Below are 22,253 nucleotides of genomic sequence, written 5' to 3'. Positions count from 1 at the left end.
GCTGTCAGACCATTGAGCTGCAAATGCGTGAAAATAAATTACAATAATTAATTTACAATATACGTTAAAATTAAAAATGCATTTTAAAATATAGAGTACATTTGTCATTTTTATACATTTTCAAAGTGTACAAAAAGCAAAATAATAAAAAATTAACATAAAATTATATTTTATAATAACAAAACTAAAATGAAAATACTTTCCAAAGTGTAAAAAAAAGATTAAATAAATAAAAGTTAACACAAAATGACTGTAAAATAAAATAAAAGAAAACAATACATAAAATAAAATAATAAATAAGTTAACACAAAATGAATTTGTTGTTTTAATACATTTTCAAAAGTGTAAAATTAAAGAAAACAAAAGATTAAGTAAATAAAAGTTAACACCAAATGAATTTGCCATTTTAATAATTTTTCAAAGGTGTAAAATATAAATGAATAAATAAATAAAAGTAACACCAAATAAATGCCAATGTATTTTTATTAATTTTCAATAACAAAATAATATCAAATATTTTATTGGCAACATTCACAAATAAAATAAAAGTTAACACTAAACATAGAAGCACAAATCATTTAGTTTTTGAATGTGTCACTATAGTTATTTGGGAAAACCATCCCTTTTCTTGCTCTTTTCTAAAATGAACATGTCCTTTAACCACAAAAATGCTGAGAACATCCGCATGATGTGAGCTTTGTTTGCATATAGGGCCCTTCACTTTGTTTAAATGGTTAATCCGAGGCAATGATACTAACGAGATAACTTAAATCCGCTTTGGTTCTTTCCTTGCGTACTGACCAAGTGCGGTACAATTCACTCTACCTACTGTCACAGCAAAAAAAACAGGAAGAGTGTTCTGTCCAGTCACCCTTCCGCCGCCCTCCTTCCACTTTTGCTTAAGCATTTGAATGAGCTCTCAGTTGTATAAAGATGTGTGCATTTCTGTAGCTCAATGGTCCTTTAGTCTAACAGTTTAATTCAATTTATTTCATGATTTCGGTTGTGTTCAGCTCTAAAGTGATTTCCAGTTTCTCAGATATTTCATCTAGACAGATGATACAAAATGAGCAAAATTCATGGCAGAGAAAACAAAAGTACACCACATTCCCACTGCTCCTTTCTCCATAGGTTTCGTAAGGTCATTTATTACCTATCAACAACACACCCTACGTCTTTTCCGACCAATAGGAAATTCAGTACAGAAATTCCAGCTAATCAGATGCAGTGACCTTTTACAATTCAGCCAATCAAATCCCTTGCATGGATGGTTATAGCATTCCAGGTAAAGCAGATTTGTCTGCTCTGATCATGGGTACTGTTAATGAGATCCTGGATTAACCAGGCTCTCTTCCCAGTCTCAAAAAGATGGTGCTATGTCAGTTGTAACAGAGAATAGAGCACCTGCATGACCTGTAACTATAATGCATATCATATAACAGAATATTCACATGCTCATTTTTTCAGGCCCCTCCAAGCTACTATTTGAAGTCACTTACACCTTGTCAACATGCATGCTAATATTACGATCAAATGTGTTAATACAAATCGCAACAATAGCTATTGTACACTAGCCATTCGGTTTCTTAGAATCCTCTGTCGGACAGACAGGAAGCGGCTTCTTGGCCATACAACACTTTTAGCCCCGACTTTGACTGGATCATGTGACTTATAAATCCCATTTGACCTGACAAGTTCAAAGCCTCCTAATTGTGCTTTTGTGGACTTATGACAGTGCTCATTTGTTTTTGTAACTACTTTCAGTTTTTGTCATTTATCATTAGTATTCCTCATACAGGAACTGGTGTTAGAGGAAAGCCAAGCCGTGGAGATTCAGGTGAAATTAAAAAGGCAATGTGAATCATGGTTCTATAATGAAATATGGCAAGCTGAAGAAAAAAAAAGGAAAGATAATGAGATAATAAAAAGGTATATTCAGATATTCTACTCTTGCTTTCCTTGTGATTGGACATTTTGGGACGATGCAATCCTAATCACTTTCACTTGTGGAACAACAGCGCCCTCTGCTGGTCTAATGTTTTTATGGATTTTTTTAAATTAATTTTTTTAATTTTTTAAATGGGTTCATTATTTTATACAAGCCTACTATATGACTATATAATTGGTACATTGAGAACATGAATTTAAAGCTGGAAAACAAGATTATCACAATAATATATTTGTAGTACATATTGACTGTGGAAAACCACGGAGCCCCTACAAGGACATTATTATGAAAAATGGAAATTATTATGGAAAAACATTATGGAAAAATATGAAACAGTAGGAAAAGTTTATTTTTAACATTTGCGTTCCCCCCCAGGAACTTTACATTTGCTAACAAATTTGCATTGACTCTCAAAAATTGCACGTTCTATTGAGAATCTTTGTGATCGCTCAGAACTTTATCATTCGGTGGCAAAGCTTTTCCCCTGAAAAACTTCACGTTTGCCCGCTAAAGCCCCAAGTATAATTTGTTTCATATATTTATGGTGCATGGACCTGCACTTCAAAATTTGCACTGAAAATAAACCATGGTAAAAACAGGAACCTTTAGGACACTCATTTGAACATATTATTGTTTGGGACACACTAAAAGTCTAATTTTGAATACTATTCAGGACAAATAATATTCCAAATGAGACATATAATTTCAAACAGCCAAAATCAAAATTGCATATGCATACTGCTAAAATCTCCAAAAATAGCGTTTAATCGTGATTTTATGAGTTTGATTTCAAAATGTATGATCAAAACTGATTTGCAAACAAAGCACCGGACAAAATGTTCATGATCTACATTATTCAGTGTTTATTTGCACCATTATTTATTTATATCACAAATATCTCTTCAAAATGCAGACTAGCATCAGTCTTTATATAAACTGTACATGAAGGCAAGGCACTATACAACGCAGAATAGAAAGAGATTTTCTCTTATTCCACAGTTTCATTCAATCTTGTTTTAAGAGACACACACACACTGTATGCATTCTCAAACACTCTCTCATGCACACACAGACATATATAGGGTTCCCAGGTTCAAGCATCTATCTGGAAAGTTTAAACACATCTTTAGGCCAATTATGAGAGCATGTATGAACGTACTTACATAAAGAGCTCTTTTGAGCTTTCTTACAGTTAGATAATAATTAAAAGACGTTTATATTTATTAGATCTTTATATAAAGCTGGGCAGTGCATGTTGGATGGTGACTGGCTTAATGTGGAAACAGCAATGCAGAACAATGGGAGGAAAAGATGCTGGGGAGCACTCAAAACATTCAACAAGAAACCAAATCTTGTTAATTCACTGATAACAACAAAAAAAGAAGAAATGGGAGAGAAATGTGCTACAGGAGGCTGCTAAACCCCTGCCCATCTGTGTCTTTTCTTCTTCCTCCAGCTCCTTTTCACATCCTGTGTGGTTTGACACAAGTAGATCTTCACTTGTGTGTGTCCTGTCTGGATCAAAAGGAATGAGAAGGTCTCCACTTCAGACTCAATCCAGTCAATCAGCAGTTCCAGTGCAGTCCGATATCCTCTAGTCTCTTTAAAACAGTCCTTTGGCTTTCTTCACATTCACTTGCTTCCATCCTGGCAGTGCCTCATACTCACTTCTTGTCATTTCCAATGCTTTCTGTAGAGAACATGCACACATATATAAGGATTTAAAAATGCATACAGAAGACACAGAAGTGTTCATCATACTCAGAACTCTGAGGTGCTGAATAAAATGATTGAATGATCACACACACACACACACACACACACACACACACACACACACACACACACACACACACACAAACAAACACAAGAGCTGTAGGATATTGGTCACTGCCATTTTCCAATCCAAAAATGTAAATAATATTAGAGTACAAAGTATTTAAATTAGGGATGCACAATTTACATGAACCATATCTGTTTTTACCTGATATTAGATTTTTTTTGTTTCTGTTTTCAATACACAGGCCTCTGTCAATTTTGAATATTTAATTGTTCATGCTCTTTTCTCCCATTTTTACATTTAAATTACCTTTGCCATTATCTATCACTCAAAGTTAAATACAGATTAAAACAGTGTATATAGAAGCAAAATTCAACCCCACATGTGAGACTTAGAGTATCAGTAGGATATCAGTAGTGAGCAGTGCCCCACACGCTGCTAGATACTAGGCGGTTTGTGCCAAGGCATGAGAGACACAAGCACATGGTGATGCAGTTCACACAGTGAGGATGCGGCATTAGTGGGAAAACACCAGTGTTCCTCTTGAAACAAAACTCACCTTCCCAGAAGCCCCTACACCTTGGCATGTGAAGGGAAAAATTAACCTCATCAGACGCAAGACTACACCAGCAGAAAGGGGAAAAGCAGAAAGATGCAGGGAGAGACAGGTTAAGAGAGTCTGCTTTAAAATGACATAGTGGGAGCAGAAGTAGAAACATGAAATAGATGAAGGGGAAAAAAAGGCAAAATAAAAGTAGATAGTACTTGAAAGAAGGAACATATGAGCACATTCAGGAAGACAGACATTACAGAACAGATATACTTCAGTAATATCCCTGTCAAATGTCTCAAAATCATACAATACTTTAAATCGTCCATAACTATAAAGTTAGGATTTTTTGCAAAACGAATGAAACTTAAACACTACTGTACCAATTAACAAAGTAAGCTTTTAAAAACCTCAATGTTAATGTGATTTTTCTTACCTCAAAGTCCTCATCTGAAAGGTAGATCTCAAGACGAAGAGGGTCAACACCTGCTGGTAGTGGATGGGCTTGAAGATCAGCGAGGGGGTAAGTGGTCTTGCAGAGTCTAGTCAATACGTCTTCAACCAGAATGATCTGATTACATACTTCAGCCTCCTATAAAATCACAGAAAACAACTTGATCTTTAAACCATATTCTTATAACACAAAAAATAAGCTTGGTATGTGCATTAAACTTTCTCTCTCACCTTCTCTGTGATCTCAGCAATATCCTCTCTGTGTTCCCAGCTGGGAAACATATTAGTGAATGTAAGAGGCTCAAGTCCTGCATGGATCAGGTATGATTTTGGAGTTTTTCTCTCATTTTTTTCTAAAAAAAAACAAAAAAAAAAACAAACACAAGCAAAGTGATGTTATTGTACCATTTTTTTATTGTTTTATTTAATACTGTCATTATATTAAATTACAATAAAATAATAATAAATAAAAATTATACAAAAAAAAAAAAATAGACTGGGAAATATTGCAGCCCGGATTTGAACTTGCATCCCCATGAGCACAGCTTTGTTAGTTATAAGAACATGCACATACATGTCCATGAGAAATGAGAATTTCATTTCAAAATGATATTAAAACAAGTCAAGTATAACTCTTTTTACAATACACATCATTTCAAAGCTGCTTTTCAGAAAGTCATACTTGTCAACCTGTATCACTTTGGTTAATGTTTGAACCACAAATTAAGATATTTTTATTGCGACATGATATCCATCATAATAACATGAATCCATTTGACTTGATCAGTTTTGTGAAGAGATATGATCGCTTTATATGGTGTACCGATTTAATTTAGGTAAACTAATTTAAATATTGGCCGGTATTGTTCTATTAAAGGGTCATAAAACCCTGTTTCAGTCTCTTAGTTCTCACCACAGTTTTGAAAAATGCTACAAAGTGGGAATGGTGCACTGCAGAGTGGAGGGAAAAGAGGGGAGACAGACAACACATACAACTCTAATAAATTTTAAGGTTTGTATTTTGTGGCGTTTATATAAACATTTTGATTGGTTGCATCAAGGAGCTGTAAAAAAATGGTTACACTCACAGTGAATGAATCGTGTATGAACTCTTACAAAGCTAAAACACTCTCCTTCGATCCATGAACGTTTTCTCTCAGTTAAAGGTACACTATGCAATTTTTTGAAAAACCCTTTTGACCATAGTGTCGGACCAAGTCCTAAAACAAACTCGCAACCAATCAGCAGTAAGGGGCATGTCTAGTAATGATAGGGAGAAGAAAGCACTCGGTGAGTGCAAAATACGGATATTAGCAGATCGACTATAGATAGCGAGAGATGTCAGATAATAAAAAATAAATAAAAAAAAGAGGAAATTTTGGAGGAACAAAACATTAAAAAGAAGGGTTACGATCAGGCAAGAGGTAGGACCATGTAAATATCAGAGCAGCTTCCAGCGGTGGAGAAACTCGAGGAGTGGAAGGGAATCGAATGCCGAGGTTGCTTTGTTTCTTCTTGATAGGTGATTTACATTGATTTTGCTTTTTCACACAACTTTTCTGTGTTGGCTTTTGTTTGAATATGCTGCGGCACCCCCTCATTTTAAACCGCTACCTGATTGCCTAATCCTAACCCCTCCCCCACCTACTCCTAGACCTACCATTACTAGGGGGTACATAATCTGGCAAGGGTGCAGAATTCGGCACAACACCTGCAGGCATAGCAGATTACCCCTTTGACGCTGCCAGGGTTGTGAACGTACGTGTGGGACGGAGTTATCAAAATAGGGGAGGTCCTGTTGGGGTATGGGGGTGTTTTTCTTTGGTCCTTTTAAATAACAACATTGTTTGGCAAAAATCACTTAGTACATCTTTAATGTATGCAATCTCACAGACTGAAGCGTCTGTCACTAATACTGTTGAGTCAAAACTGTTGTCATTTCACCCAGCTCTAAGTAGTTTAAATGGGGATCTGCTAGAAAGTTAACCTATGCTTTATTACACAATATCTTTTTTGTTACTTTCCTAACAACATCGTTAAAGTCTCACCTTTGCTATACTGGAGCACAGTTTCCATGGCACACTTCCTGTCAGAGTCCCATCGTATCCGAGCAGAGCCCGTGCTCTCACTATCCTGAGGCCACCAGCCCTGCCACAGGTACACTTCATGGTGATTATCCACCAAAAACAGGGCTAAAAGACAATCAAACACAAGTAGTGACATCATGAGACAGCCACAGACAAATCTCATGATTTTTGAATGAGTGTGAAGAATCTTTGATACATTATGCATGCAATGAGTGTCGAAAAGCCTAATTAAATTGTAACTGACACCCACCCAGAATACCTAACAGTACAAGTTAACAAGTGACATCAGACAGCACTCTTAACGGTGTTTAGTGAACATGAATATATCAAGCACCTGGCTGAGTAGCTGTATACAAATCCTCCTGTAGGAAAGGCATCGAATTGACCAAATTTGGTTCCCTGGATGGATACACAAACTCCATTGCCACAAACTCTCCTGAAGTGCTGCTTAACTGGAACAGCCGTGGAGTAAAGTTGAACTTTCCCGGATCTGAGAAACGCAACAACACACATAAATCCACATTATCTTTCTAAGACATGTACAAATAAAAATGATGCCACATGACTATTCGGAGCAAACCTAAACAATTTCAAAATAAATCACATATCTTTAATGTAAACAGCGATACATTCAACCACAAAACAGTGTAACTGCAAGTTTAAACTACCCAAGGTATGTTCTATTTAATATATACAGTACATACAAACTAAAGGTTGATCAATGTTGGATTTGCTAATGATAATTAAAGGAATAGTTCACACCATAACTCTAACCTGAGAGTGAGTAAATGATGACAGAATTTTCATTTTTGGGTGAGCAATTTTTTAAAACATTTGTTCTAATATTAATATATTTAAGACTTTTATGACCTTAAATTGATCAAACAGATTTTAAGACTTTTTAAGGACCCGCAGGAACCCTGTAAATCACCTCCACGTCAGCATCCAAACACACAGACGGACGCTTCTCTGCTCACCCTGTAGCATGCAGTCATACGCCTTTCGATCTCTCCTTCCCAAGGCCTCCCAGAAGCCCTGAGGTTCAGCTCCCTCATCACACTCCTGAATGGACACCTTACTGCTGCTGTGAAGCCCAGCCTCGAGAGGACACCTGTATACCGGAAAGTCATCAGGGGTCTGCAATCATTTTGCAATGAAGTACTGTTGGTTTGTTTGTGTGTGAGGTGACTTACTGCTCTTTGATTTTGTTGGCAGCGGTACGACCCACATCACATGTGTGCATCTGTGCTTTGCAGCCATGCCACAGGTACATGCTGGCTTTTGGGATGTTCAGGAGGATCATAGAAGTGCGAGACCGTAAGCTGCTGCAATGGCACACCACCTCTAGCAGATGGCCCTCTATGGGTTTCTCTCCTCTCACACAGTATAAGCGCCAGTCATCTGCACAATAAAGGAAATCAAGACAAGTCCATATGAATTAGTCTGTTCAAAATATGATTTTCATGATATATATAATTTGATTTAACTATTTAACTAACCTGAAAATGTTAAGGAAAAAAAATGTCAAATACAAACTGTGTGGTAAAGTTATCAAAAAAGATTACTTTGGACATTTTCTTCCTCCTCTTCTCTCTTTCCAGCATGAACAATCATTCCTCCATTGTAGCACTGTAAGAAACAAGGAGGCTCCTTTCCCTGCTGTACCTGGACCTGCATAACAAGCATCATATTAAACAGACTTGTTTTTACAAAAGATTTCTTTTTCAAATGAATGCTATTGTTTTGAACTTTCTATTCATTACAAAAATATTGAAAAACATGTTAAAAATATTAAGCATCACAGCTTTTTTCAACATTGATGATAGATGTTCCTTCAGCATTAAGCCAGCATATCAGAATATTTCCTGAAGGATCATGTGACACTGGAGACTGGAGTAATGGCTGCTGAAAATTCAGCTTTGCCATCACAGAAATAAATTGCAACTTAAATATTTAAATAGAAAAGTTATTTTAAATTGAAAAATATTTTACAATATTACGGTTTCACTCTATTTTTGATCAAATAAATGCAGCTTTGGTGAGCATTAGAGACTTCTTTCAAAAACAAACAAAAAAAAAAATTCTTACAAACCCCAAAATTTTAAACAGCAGTGCAGAAAAGGCTGAAAAACATCCTAAAAATGAGTTTTAAAAAGATGATCCATAAAACCATAGTGAGTACCTGAGCACCCCTCTCCTCATCCAGCTCTACGGTCATCAGTGCTGAGGTTCCCTTCTCACTCACAGTGGAGTTACGACCCTGCCAGAAGAAATAACAACATTTCTCCTTCCCTGGACCGATGATCCGTTCTGAATGCAGTCTCTTGCCAACTGTACAAAAAAAAAAGCAGAGATTTTTGGATCATGGTCAAACAACATGTTCAGAAACACTATCTTGTGGTTTCACAAATTTAACATATGAGAGCAGCAGAGGAGGTTTAATTTAAATGAAATTAACAGAAAATATTAAAAAGGTGCCAATAAAGTGTTTTAGCAATTTTAGTGCTTAAACTTATTTTAGCTTTATAAAAATCCATCTAAATTTAAATTTCTGAAAACATTCTTTTTTAATATTTATACCATGGTCTGTCTGAATACTGGATTCTGATTGGCTGGCAGGTCTGCATTAAAACCATTTAATCCACAGGTAGTTCCAACACACACACCAACATCAAACATCCCTAACAGCTTAAACTTATCAGTGCTGGCAAATGACCATGGTATAAGCAGGATAATGTCACGTCACATTTTAGTTGCCAAAAACAACATTACAATGCACGCCTCCAACATACAACTCACCTGCTGTGCTGATCATGTACTTCCATTTGACCACGTATGTGTCCCCTTCATGGAACTGACCAATGCTCTGTTTGGGTAGTCGACTAGAACAAGCAAGAGAGAGAGTGTTTTGTATATGAAACCCCATTAATTTAATAGTCTTAACAAATAAATGATCCATCCTACCTGTAGTCAAACTCTAGAATGTGCCAGACATCAACAGACAAGGTGCTGATCTCAAAATTACGCCCCTCGTCACCTTCCACCAATCCATAACCTCGTCCAACATTGACCCCATCCAGAACGGTCTTGACTGGTGTCCATTCTGTCATCAACATCAGTGAAGCATTGTACGGCCGACATTGCCCACCCCGATGCTCCTAAAGAAATTAACCAACCAATTTTATTTCATGTTTTGCAACATTTCAGATTTATTCTGAAGTATCTAATTCTAATTTGGTAAATTATTTTGTGAGTCTACCTTATTTTCAACAACCTGTGAGTCACCATTCTTCTGAGTGGATTTCTTGGTGTCACTCCAATCCAAAAACTTTTCTTTAAAAAGAATAGTCTCATTGTGCTGAGTTAACCTGCCAAACACAGCCCAGTCTGGTCGTCCCTGGCCTTTCCTATGAATAATAGTTTCAGAAAAGACAATGATTGTTTTAATTTCATACACATTTTATACAAATCTGTATATAACTTATGTATATAATTATAAAACTTCATAAGAACAGAACAGAACAGAACAAAACTAAACAAAAGGATGAGATGTGAACACAACAGTCATTTATTTTAGGAGCGACACATCTGGCAACCCGAGTCTGTTTATGAAAACTCAGAAACTATGCTACTGTTTTGACAGGCGTAGTAAGTTAAGCAACAGTAGCACACTTCTGACCTGAAAGGCGTCTGTGAATGAGCTTTAAAAGGTCACAAGTGCCAAAACTTGATCTATGATGGAACAGTAAGCATCAGCAGAGCCAAACATACTCAGCTCTGATTTGTACCTGGGTATAAGGTCGTTGCACTCTCCAGGGTCCAGAGGATTAATATCACAGTTGGTGTAGTCAAAGGTGCCATTCCACAAGTGCTTTGCCAGCTGAAAAGCCACTTTTCTCTGTGCCAGTGTCACCTCCTTACCATGCCATACGTAGATCTCGCTACCAAAATCAAAGACCAGCACCTAGAAAAAGTTGGTTTAAACTTGTATTTGCCTTACTTCAGTTTATTTAACAAAGTGTTTAGCAGAGATGCACAATATATTCATAATTAAAGTGAATTGAACTGAACTGTATTTATTTTAATTTAATTGTTAAGTATTGGCCTGAGTAGGCTGATATTTAAAAGAGGATAAAGTCAGGGTTATTTTGTTTTTAAAATATCGTACCAAAAATGACCACACATCCTAAAACATCTTTTCCAACTTCATGCATGCAAACTTGTAGACTGTAGCTTATAATATGAATAAAATATATTATTAGTTAGTTAGAATGAAAGAATTAATGAATGTCAAAATTTAATCAAACCATCCATAATATTAAGTATGTAGTATTTTCAAGTACTTCTTTAGGCTTAAGCATGGAGCAGCGAGGGACTCGACCCCAGAAGTCATCTTCAGGAACAAGTTTATCCTCCACGAGCCCGTAGATGCAGTTAGTTTCTACAACGGCACTCTCATAGAACTCATCTTCTTCTGGAGTGCCAGCAGCTGTAGGGTATAGAGGGCCATATTTACAGGGACTGTTGTATGTAAAGGTCATTAAACTGCTCTAACATCAGCATGCCTTATGCTTGAGTACAAAAATACAGATGTTTAAATACTCTTCCTTCAACAGAAGGAATTACAGATTAGCATACCTTGATAACTGGCTTGGCCACCAAGAATCTTCCAAAACTCTTTGGCGGCATGAGTGTGTGTGTTGGCACCTTCCTCAATGGTCTGCACATACGAGGCTCTGCATCCCAGGTCATGCTTGGTCTGAATGAATGTAGCTAACTCTGCAGCCTGCATGATTGAAGATACAAACGCTTAATTTTTATTTGCACCACAAATACAGATTAATATAATATAATATACAGGTGCATCTCAGTAAATTAGAATTTCGTGGAACAGTTAATTTATTTCAGTAAATCAACTCAAATTGTAAAACTCGTGTATTAAATAAATTCAATATAAATATAAATTCAATAAATTGGGTTTGTTAAATGTGAGCCAAAATCATCACAATTAAAAGAACCAAAGACTTCAACTACTTCAGTCTGTGTGCACTGAATTTATTTAATACACAGTTTCACAATTTGAGTTGACTTACTGAAATAAAATAAAATATAAAATACAATAAAATAAAATAACAAACACCTGTAATAAAAAAAAATACAATATAATATAACAAAATAAAAAAAAAAAAAAAATAATATAATAAAATATAATATAATATAATATAATATAATATAATACTCTGTGCCCCTCACTCTGATCCCATGTACAGAAATACACATATGATCACTTAATTATTCAATAATAAAAAAAAGTCTGGATTGAACGATAATAGAAAGTTGTGTGTTAGAGAGACACATGAGCTTTTACAATTCACCCCCTGCTTCCTGTAAAACAATATGAGATTTCTTTTGTGGTTAATTCTGTTTACTTCCTGCATGTGGGGGACTCACCAACATATGAATAGTACTGAAAACACCACGGCTGGGTACAGGATATAACAGATTTAACTGTAACAAAAGCTAAGAACCAAAAGTGGATAATTTTTATACAAGTGACTAATACTGGCATCCGGCACTGAACAGCCAGTGTTATTTTAGTATTACTTTTATAGTATTACAGTGTTTATTACAATTCTGAATTAACTTTTATTTTATTCTCAATTTTCATTTTAACTTTAGTTTACATTTTAATTAAGTTCAAATTGTATTAGTTTTAATTAACAATAAAAACACTGCTAACAGCTGGATATTAAACAGAGCTAAAGTGATAGCGTGTTTATTGATACACGTAGCAAGACACACTCACTTTGGCCTTTTCGATAACATTTGCAAATTCTCCAATCCAGATAAAGCAATGATGGGGTGTGATCAAAAGGAAGCAGTCACCACTGTTCAAGGAAGAAGCTCTAGGCTCAACCAGTCTGGTCTGAACATGCCGTCGACCTGATTAAAATGAACAGAGAAATTGAGAGAATATCAAATGTGAGTCATACGCTGAACCCCCTGATGTCAGGAGCAAAAACACCAAGTGATTTGCTTTGACTGTACAGCTTTATCTTAGTTGAATTTTAAACTAAAAAGACACCTATGTTGTGATACAATACATTACAACTAAATGTTATACTGTACGTTTATAAAATGTGCACCGAAAACAAACTTCCGGCACATGAGAACATTACTACAGCTGGCCATAATTTGTTGTCGTTGTTATACCGCTCATGTGTTGTTCTCTTCATTAAGCCTATCTGGTTTCTTTCTCTCTGTATTTATTAAGAGCAGAATGTTGTTTTGGGAACATGCACGTAGGTTTAGATTGAGAGGGATGCCTTATCGGGAATTGGTATCCACAGCCCTTCTACATCCTACAACAAGCTGTCCCCATAACAAAAGCAGCAGGTCTCATGCAAGATGGGTTCTCCCTCTTACTTAAGTAAACAGCATCTTTAATGGCTGTCTCACTGCCAAATAAGTACGGTCTCTACAGAAACACACAGATACAGCATGCTCTATATGGCTAGCTGCTAATCAGAGACCATTAATCTTCATATGAAACGAAACAGCTGAGAATAAAGCTGTGCCCAAACAAGGTCAGAATGGATGATGATGAATATTGTTGACCAGCAGAGCCATCTAAAAAATGAGACCCCCCCCTCTTTTATCATTGGGCTGAAATATTGTGTATCACAGCTGTTGTCACTGGCACTCACCTTTGACCTGAATGAGCATGAGCTTTTTATAGGGCATGGCACTGTTGTTGGAACTCTGCTCAGATGCATTCACACTTCGCAGACTCACACTGCTGAAGTTTTCTTTACTGGCCAATCCAGCAAGAGCAACCTCAGAGAAACCGCTGTTCTTATTCACTATGAAAGAGAGGAAAAGAACAAAGAGAGAGACCGCAAGAGTATGAACTCTTAACTTTTAAGAAAAAGACAATAACTCAAAACATTGTATTCCACTACACTGTGCTCACTCTTACATTTGGAGCGGTTTGGGTGGTTTGTTTAAGGCAAGAGATTGAAAAACGATTCAATGATTCACCTAAATCCTTGTGCAGAATTTTTTTCAGAAAAAGATCTTTAGTTAAAAATGGCTGTTTGTCACACAAACTGGCTGACTGAAATATGGTTCAAACTGTATATAAAAAAAAAAAAAATTGCATACTTAAAGAAAATGGGTTCATGAGCTAACTAGTCAATTTCCACACCCTTTCTCAATAACTCACTCTTTTCCTGTTTCATTCTCTTGCTCTCCAAAAGGCCGATATTCAATCTCTGTTCTGTGTACTCATGTCTGATGTCCTCCCGAACGGCCAGCATTTTCAGGGGGTTTTTGGATGACTGAACGTTTCTGGTGGGCCGCACTGCACGCTTGTGCTGCACCATGTCTGAGGTCAACCTAAAAAAAAAAAAAAAAAATAACCAAGAATACACCCAGCCTTTCAGTCTAGTTTAGGTGTCATTCTCTAAATAAACAAATTCATATTCTAATACACAAAATATGGCTGGTTGTACAGAGACAGCACAAATCGCTACACATGATTTCTTCTGGCTTTACCTAGGCAGCTGCCCTCCAAAAATGGCATCAAAATCGTCGTTGATTTCCACGCTGCTAGTGATCTTGGCCATATCCTCTGTGTGTCGATAAAACTTATCGAAGATCTCATCATCTACAGTCATGACCTCTTTAACAGACTTCTCTGTGACTGCAATCGTGGCCTCTTGAAGTCCTGAAACTAAGAAATGTACATTACATACAAAACATACATTAAGAATAACCTGAATAAAATATTAAGTTGTTATAGGAGAAAATGTAACATCTCTGAGGTTCATTACATGTTTATTATCACACCAACCTTTACTATTGAGCCGACCAAGGAATGACTCCAACTTATCCAGCTTCTTGTCTGATTCCAGCTTCATGTCCTGTCTGACTTCAATCTCTACTTAAGAAAATACAGCAGTACAATATAACTATATGCATTTTTATATATATATATATATATATATATATATATATATATATATATATATATATATATATATATATATATATATATATATACACACACATATATATATATATATATATATATATATATATATATATATACATACACACACACACACACATAAATATACACACATATAAAAATACACAAATATAAACACACATATATACATACATATATATATATACACATATATACATACATATATATATATATACACATATATACATACACATACATATACATATACATATATATACATAACAAACTATAACTATAATTGTATATATATATATATATATATATATATATATATACACACACACATACATAGCAGGAAATGACTGGAATTGAGTATGAGTACATTATGGCTTCTCACCTTCTTGTGGCTTTGAGATGGTATGGGAGGCATTCTTATTTTTAGAGGACAGAGGGGACAACACTGGATTTGAGAGAACAGAGGGGGCTGCCAGACCTGGAGAGGAAAAAAAAAAAAGAGAGAGAAAATTTCACACTTAAAAAACAAAACTGTATTCTAATTATGTATCAAAAAGCTATATGCTTTGTCCACTTAGTACGAAAATACATTAAAAAGTATCAATATGTGCATTTTTACTGACCTTTTTTAACCATACGGCCAGCCACTGTAAACTGAGTGGAGTCATTGAATGCTCCGTAACCTTTGACCTTCCAGGCATCCTCTTGTGCGGTGATGAGCTGCTTGCGTTCCTGAATAGACATCTCGTTTCGCTCAATGTGCTGACTCTCCACCACCTCATTTCCCATCCTCTGACATGACAAAGCAAAAAAAAAATTACATTTAACATCACTGTGAAACATGTTCTCACACTTTAATTTAAATATATTTTTAATCATTTTAATTTAAAAGTGATGCTTAGTTGATAACCATTATGTTTGTAAAAGTAGTGAGAGAAACAACACATCTCATAAAAGATTTAGCCAAGAAAAAAAACTTGTGAAATGTAAAAAATAACTTTTAGTACACACACTTAGCCTCTGTTTTCCTAACTTTAAACTGGAAACAAACCAAATCAAAAGCATCTAAAATATACCAATTATTTATGTTGTCAACCTAGCTAGTTATTGACTCCAAAAAAAGACACCAAAGACAACACCACAAACACGCTTAACATACATACATTTACAGCACATACATTACAGCAAGTCTTATTGTTGTGTTATGGAGGAATAGTGGATGTGTGTTTGGGGGTGAGAGGCACCTTCCGTCTCCAGGGGTGACACTCATCCACCTGCACGGGCAGGGGGGTAGCTCACACAGAGGGAAGAGCAGGAAGACAGATGGGAAGAAAGAGGGATGAGAAAAGAATGGAAAGAAAGGATAAAAGGTGAGGGGATGCATCCTAGACTAAAGAGGCTCCTTCTTCACCGCACCACTGACTTGTTACTCCTCGTTTAGTTTTATAGTCAAACATTGTTGGCTTAGAATTATATAGGCTTGTTTGTATCCCATCAGTTGGTCAAGAAAATTAAGATGGTAGAAAGATTTTAATATACAGGCCTAAAGGTTTTAAGCTTTAAGTGAAGTATATAAAAATGTAAAAAAAAAAAAAAAAAAAAAAAAAATTACTTTCTGGTATAAGACAAGAAATTGTCAAGAAGACAAGAACAAAGCAGTCGAGAGTGCTCAAATTAATCCAAGAAATACAAGAATGCAATTTCTCAGACTTCAAGAAATAAACGATCTTGTTAAATGTCAGTTACCATACCAAATATGGAAATAAAAAATACAAAAAATGTAGTGTATACTGGTTTAAGTGTTTTATACACACACACACACATACACTTTACATAACACCGTATAAAATATTCAGTGAAGCAGTTACAATTGTTTACTTGTAAGAAAAAAAAGTAAAAGGATGTTCCCAGAAGCCATTTGTTTTTTATGTAATAACAAATTTTTTTCTTTTTGTTTTGTTACCATTTGTGTACATTATTTTATGTTACATGTAAGTATAACACACTGGTAAAATATACAGGCAATGAAATGCCTTCCTTGAAACAATGTCCCTGTATTTTGTATTGTTCACTTCTGGTCTCATGTTTTTTTGTTTTTTTTTTAAACCATAAATTTAGAAGGATTTAGTATGGCGTAGAAATTAAAAATGGAAAAAAAGAGAAAAAAATTAGTGGTCAAGAGGAGAGGCCGGCTGTCAGTATCGGAGGGCAGAATGAGGAAGAAAGTTTGCATTGGGTGTTCTTGCTCACCTTGGGGAGGACTGCTATTTGATCCAGTGGTTCAGAGGCACACGAAAAGGAGGAGGAAAAGACAGGATCCTACAGACAGCATAGAGAGGGGAAGCAAGACAAAAGATGGAGAGACACATGACAAGGCAGGAGGGAATGAAGAGGACGTCCAGGGACAGACAGCAAGCAGGTGATACTGGTCTAGTCTTAGACAAATGTCACCTCTAAATAACCACATGACCTCTACACAAAACATCAAAGTCATTTGCTAAAATGCTACAGTCAAATCTAGAGTACAACACACACAATTACCAGCCTTGTACAACCACCCTGAATCTGATGATGCTGAAATCAAACTATCTGCTGTCAATCAAGCAGCTTCAAGAGAAACCCCAATGGAAAGTACTTGCTTCAAATGAAATTAGTGGACAGATACAGTACTGTAAATAAATCACATATTCACAGGCTCATCATTGTCATTAATTGATACTGTCCCTGAGGTGGCAGACCAATAGACACTGAAAGTCTGTAAAATTTAGGACTAAAGCTAACTGAAAGCCTTTAGCCTATCTATAAGAGTGGTTGAACAAGGCAATTAATATCACACCATAACTGTGAAATCACCATTGGGTAAATGACAAAAAAAAAAAAAAAAAAAAAAAAAGGCTGATAAAATATAGTAGAAAACAATTTTTAACATTGCAGAACTCATACCAACACTATGGTAGCAAAGTGAGAGGAACAAGCAAATGAAATCACCACCACAAGGAACTGTGTAATCCTGAGTTACAACAAGTTCCGAAACACACCACACTGACGTCACCATTATTACAAGGATCAAACACAAAAACAAAACCATAACCCATGTACACTGGCCATACCCGTGCTAAGCCTGTTAGCACAGTGGCTAACGGCTAACAGCCTTACCCAAAGTTGATCAGACACAGCAAAGTCATCTATCATCGGCCCATCATCCTAGAAAAAGGGGTGAAATGAACGGGAAAAATGATCCCCTACTAAAAGCTAGGATTCTAAACTTAATCTTGAATCTGGCTACTGTGAAGTATAAATATGCTCATTATGCAGTCTGAAGATGCTACCTGTATTAATTCTATTAATAAAGTAACTAGGATTGTTATTCTCAATATTATTAAAATGCTACTCATATTAGAAGTTAACCCATTTGTTAAATCAACTTGAACTACTGTGAAAACGCATTCTGATCTAAGAATAGTAAACTAAATACAACTGAATATTTTTTTTCTAATATTGACACATACATCTGAGTGAAAAATGTAGAGCTGGGACTTGGTTGTCAGTTGTTCAGTTGTTGATGGAATAGAGGCAGATCTGAATGCGAGCTTGCAGCTTATAGTAAGAAAGGGAAGGGTTAAGTAGACTAAATGCTTTAAGATCTGCATACATCACCACAAGATCGCTGAAAGATCGAGTAATGATATTTATGCAACCTGAAGATATTAAAATGATGCAATGAAGTGACTGAAACAGTCTTCAAAATAATTCCAAACAGAGAAAGGCATGTGAAACCTTACCACATCCCACACTGCTCCAGAGAATTAGTATCAAGCATGCACATTTTTGAAACATGTTTTATTGTAATAAATTATATTATAAAAAAAAAAAAAAAAAAAACCATGCAGTAAAGTAGTGGACTAGCAGAAAGATTATGCAGGTTAAGAACACATACTGTAGCAAACATACAATTAATCCAGAACCCTTTTCTACAACAATGATGTACACATTCATGATGATATGACCTCTACTAACCCTAGTAAAAACACAACAGCAAGGACAGCACCTGTTATTGCTCCAGGACTAACATTTGTGCCGTAATTCTTTTTTTTTTTATGCCAGTCACAATGAATTATCAGCCTAATTTGACAATTTCCATCCATGATCAACAATCACACGACACTGTTTAAAGTAAATAAATTGCTTGCTCTGAGCAAACCAGATAAAAGTTCTTGAGTTTCACACAGCAGCAAAATAAAATAAAATTAAAAACTACTGAGAAGTGACCCATGCACACCACAAAAACATGCAGACAGAGAGGACAGAATAAAGTGAAATGATACAAGAAGAGAAAACAATGGATAGCACAAACCCTTCTCTGTTTAGAGTTACTCAACAGCACAAAGGCCAATTCTAAGATGAAATGCTGAACAAAGCAACAAATGCAAACTAAACTACTAAACCACAAAAATGAACCAGTTACATGATATTTGCAAGATGTTACAGGATGTTACAAAATATATATATTCATCAATCTAACACAACAACTGATGAACACACTGTATGTGAAATTAGACAACACACCATGACATATGACCTGTACAGTCAGGTGGAACAGTTCAAGGTTCAGAGGTTACCTTCTTCTTGAAGCTCTGCTCCACTTCCCATAGCTGGGCATGTCTTTCAGACACCGCAACCTTCACCACATCCTGTTTTTTATTTATCCTGTTCCTCCAGTCTTCCTCTCCACTCTTCTTCAACAGAGCCAGCCTGTGAGGGACAGAATCATGTGTTATCATGAATTCTTAAATTAATCATTTAATGATCTAAAAATCTAAAATACAATTTTAAATGCTTCAAATTAATTTTGTAGATGCATTTATTAATTAATAATTGTGTAGACTTAAATTTCTTCACAAAAACATTTAATGGGTGAGAAGGACCAGATATAACAAAAGTGAAATAAAAGCAGCTAACAAGAGCCAAGCATGCATGGAAACTCCTTCAACACTGCTGAAAAGCAAACCAGAAGGATTTCTCTGCCAAGTTGTGCAGTACTGTATTCTAGACAAATGACACCTACTTCAAAGTAGCTAAATTGTCAGATTAATTTTGATTTTTTTTTGGTCCCTACATAATTTCCGAATGTCTGTTTATGTGTATTCAAAAAATGTTGTATTAAAAAAACAATTGGTGTGTTGAAACATTTGACTGGGATTGTGTAACTAAACATGCATGACAAACAGCAATTTATTTCGCAAACGTATCTCTGGAAAAGTTAAAAAGCAACAACAACAAATTCACACGCATTTAACTGTTTTCAAGTGTGGCTACATATTTATGCAGATGAGTGGTTTTCATTATGTAATTTAAAACAATTTGATCAGCTTGCTTCCTATGGCGGCAGACAGATGCCCATCAGTTACACAATACTTTGATCTCAAACCGGACACAGCTGTACAGCTCTGACAAAACTAAACATAAACAGAGTTACACACAATATAGGGTTACACTGAACTGGAATATGCAACATTCAGTATGTTTTTTTTTTCTTCTAATATCTGACCTCCTTCATCTGTGTGCTTGCTGCTAGACCACAACACAACGATGCAGTCAGATGGCATGTAGACATTACTGCAACATTATTACTATCAACAATGACCTAGTTTAAAGTTAAAAAAAATGTTGTATAAGGACTTGGAACATCTGATGTTTTCATTTCTAATGTTATGTTTCTCCCAGTTCTCAATCTAAATGGAAAGAACAATGTGACTAATTCAATTGACATATATTCAAAAGACACAGAGTGCAACCTACTTTCCCCAAATAGGCAAATTGGAACACACACACACTGAAAAGTCTAAGGCAGCCTTGGTTTACACAATTTACAACGTCCTGCTTAAAACAAAGATAAAAAAAAATATATATATATATCAGTTTTTAATATACATCTATAGATTTTCCTTTACAAAGGAGAACAAACATTTGACATTCCACTGACTTCCTTTCATATCACATCACAAACTACACAAACTCTTCAGAAATGGCATTCTGGATATTTCATGCTTTCATGCACTCACCTCTCTTTGATGGACATCTGTCTGGAGGACATGATGTCTGAGAGCTTGTCTCCCTCCTCTGTTTTAAAGTCACTCTCCTGCTCTTCTTCTCTCCTGTTGTCCTCCAAGAGGTGTCCGGCAGACTCTGTGTGTGTCTGTGCGTGTGTGTGCTGTACGAGAGAGCCACTCTGTAAAGAGGATGAGCCCTGTGATACAGCTGCTGCTCCACGTACTGCGGCTGTGTGCACAGGAAGGTCTGTTAAGCACAGACACAGGAAAGGGTTAGAGCAGCCCCAGTGATACAATCAATAACAGCTCAGTGACAGGCGGAGCCACCAGACACATACAAACATAGCCAAAATCTCTCACACGCATTTAGTCCTGTAGTAGATGATGCTCACTTGAGCATGTGAATACACACATAGTTAAACTGTGATGAATATGTAAGAAGTGCTACACAGGAAATGAGTGTCAGTTTTACCAGAATAAAGGTAAGCTTTGTTGCTCATGCTGTGACCATGTGCCTTAGACAGACATCTTTCTGTCTTTTCAAATGGGGAAAAGTTAAAAACCACCAGCCTGAATGACAGACACAAAACAGGAAGACTCTACCGAACAGACGCACATCATTTCCTATTCACACCTCTCTTTTTGTAAAGTCACACTGATATCAGTACAGAACACATGTACAGCAGACACTGAAAAAAAACATCATAAGCCATATCTGATAAAACAGACAGTACATAACTCTGTGAATTGTAGGACAAGATAGTAAGATGCATATTATGGGCACAGTAATTTTTTTTCTTTTTGTGGAACAGTCAAATTAGAACCTTTGGTTAAGGTGCAAAAATTAAAATGGCCAAAATCCTCCACAGTGTATGGTGAAATTTTAAATAATAATTAATTGGAATTAGCATTAAGTAAAGTAATCTTTCACTTTTTTTTAAGGTTGTGATTTTGAGATTCGGCAGTTATGATTTTATTCCATTTGATATACCTAAGACACAATTTTAAAGTAATTAAATTTAAAAGAAATACACCATTCAAAAGTCTTATATGCTGTTTGAGTTACAACATGGTCACAGCATGAGCACACTTGCGCCCTAATGAGAGCAGCCAGGAAAATGGAGTGTAGGTGAAAAAAAAACAAAAACAGGTATTTCGTGTTGCATGGTTGGAAAGTACTTTTACTTACAGAAAAAGGTCTAAAAACTACTACATCTGCTTACTATTCATCTGTTTTAGAAGAAACAAACACAACCCCAGGCATTTATTCAATACAGTGGCTAAATTAACAAAGTAAAGCATCAACAGGTGCAGACATTTTCTCAACAGCACAGCAGTAATGACTTAATGTACTTCTTTACTTCCAAGATCAATACT

General features: G+C 35.8%; 1 protein-coding gene across 23 annotated transcripts in view; it reads right to left on the bottom strand.

The window, feature by feature from the left end:
* Nucleotides 1-2,787: 2,787 nt before the first annotated feature.
* Nucleotides 2,788-22,253, bottom strand: part of LOC109099546 (supervillin-like) — a 73,199-nt gene continuing 53,733 nt past the window's right edge. For 12 of the 23 annotated variants that reach the window (XM_042767624.1, XM_042767625.1, XM_042767608.1 and 9 more), the window contains 27 exons: nt 20,889-21,123; nt 19,446-19,578; nt 17,983-18,030; nt 17,077-17,145; nt 16,071-16,121; nt 15,450-15,618; nt 15,209-15,304; nt 14,674-14,763; nt 14,376-14,553; nt 14,044-14,216; nt 13,526-13,681; nt 12,625-12,761; nt 11,457-11,604; nt 11,162-11,307; nt 10,607-10,782; nt 10,078-10,225; nt 9,783-9,976; nt 9,618-9,700; nt 9,001-9,149; nt 8,384-8,489; nt 8,012-8,219; nt 7,796-7,929; nt 7,153-7,308; nt 6,780-6,923; nt 4,963-5,084; nt 4,715-4,870; nt 2,788-3,638 (listed from right to left, as the gene is read on the bottom strand). In XM_042767624.1, the coding sequence (XP_042623558.1) occupies nt 3,552-3,638; nt 4,715-4,870; nt 4,963-5,084; nt 6,780-6,923; nt 7,153-7,308; nt 7,796-7,929; nt 8,012-8,219; nt 8,384-8,489; nt 9,001-9,149; nt 9,618-9,700; nt 9,783-9,976; nt 10,078-10,225; nt 10,607-10,782; nt 11,162-11,307; nt 11,457-11,604; nt 12,625-12,761; nt 13,526-13,681; nt 14,044-14,216; nt 14,376-14,553; nt 14,674-14,763; nt 15,209-15,304; nt 15,450-15,618; nt 16,071-16,121; nt 17,077-17,145; nt 17,983-18,030; nt 19,446-19,578; nt 20,889-21,123 (3,692 nt within the window). In that variant the 3' untranslated portion in view covers nt 2,788-3,551. Of the gene's footprint in view, nt 3,639-4,287; nt 4,350-4,714; nt 4,871-4,962; nt 5,085-6,779; nt 6,924-7,152; nt 7,309-7,795; nt 7,930-8,011; nt 8,220-8,383; nt 8,490-9,000; nt 9,150-9,617; nt 9,701-9,782; nt 9,977-10,077; nt 10,226-10,606; nt 10,783-11,161; nt 11,308-11,456; nt 11,605-12,624; nt 12,762-13,525; nt 13,682-14,043; nt 14,217-14,375; nt 14,554-14,673; nt 14,764-15,208; nt 15,305-15,449; nt 15,619-16,070; nt 16,122-17,076; nt 17,146-17,982; nt 18,031-19,445; nt 19,579-20,888; nt 21,124-22,253 lie in introns of all 23 variants that reach the window. The other 11 variants (XM_042767609.1, XM_042767630.1, XM_042767615.1 and 8 more) reach the window with 9 other exon arrangements.

The sequence above is a fragment of the Cyprinus carpio genome, chromosome A12 (assembly GCF_018340385.1).
Source record: "Cyprinus carpio isolate SPL01 chromosome A12, ASM1834038v1, whole genome shotgun sequence".
Classification (NCBI taxonomy): Eukaryota; Metazoa; Chordata; class Actinopteri; order Cypriniformes; family Cyprinidae; genus Cyprinus; species Cyprinus carpio.
This window is presented reverse-complemented; position numbering and strand designations above follow the sequence as displayed.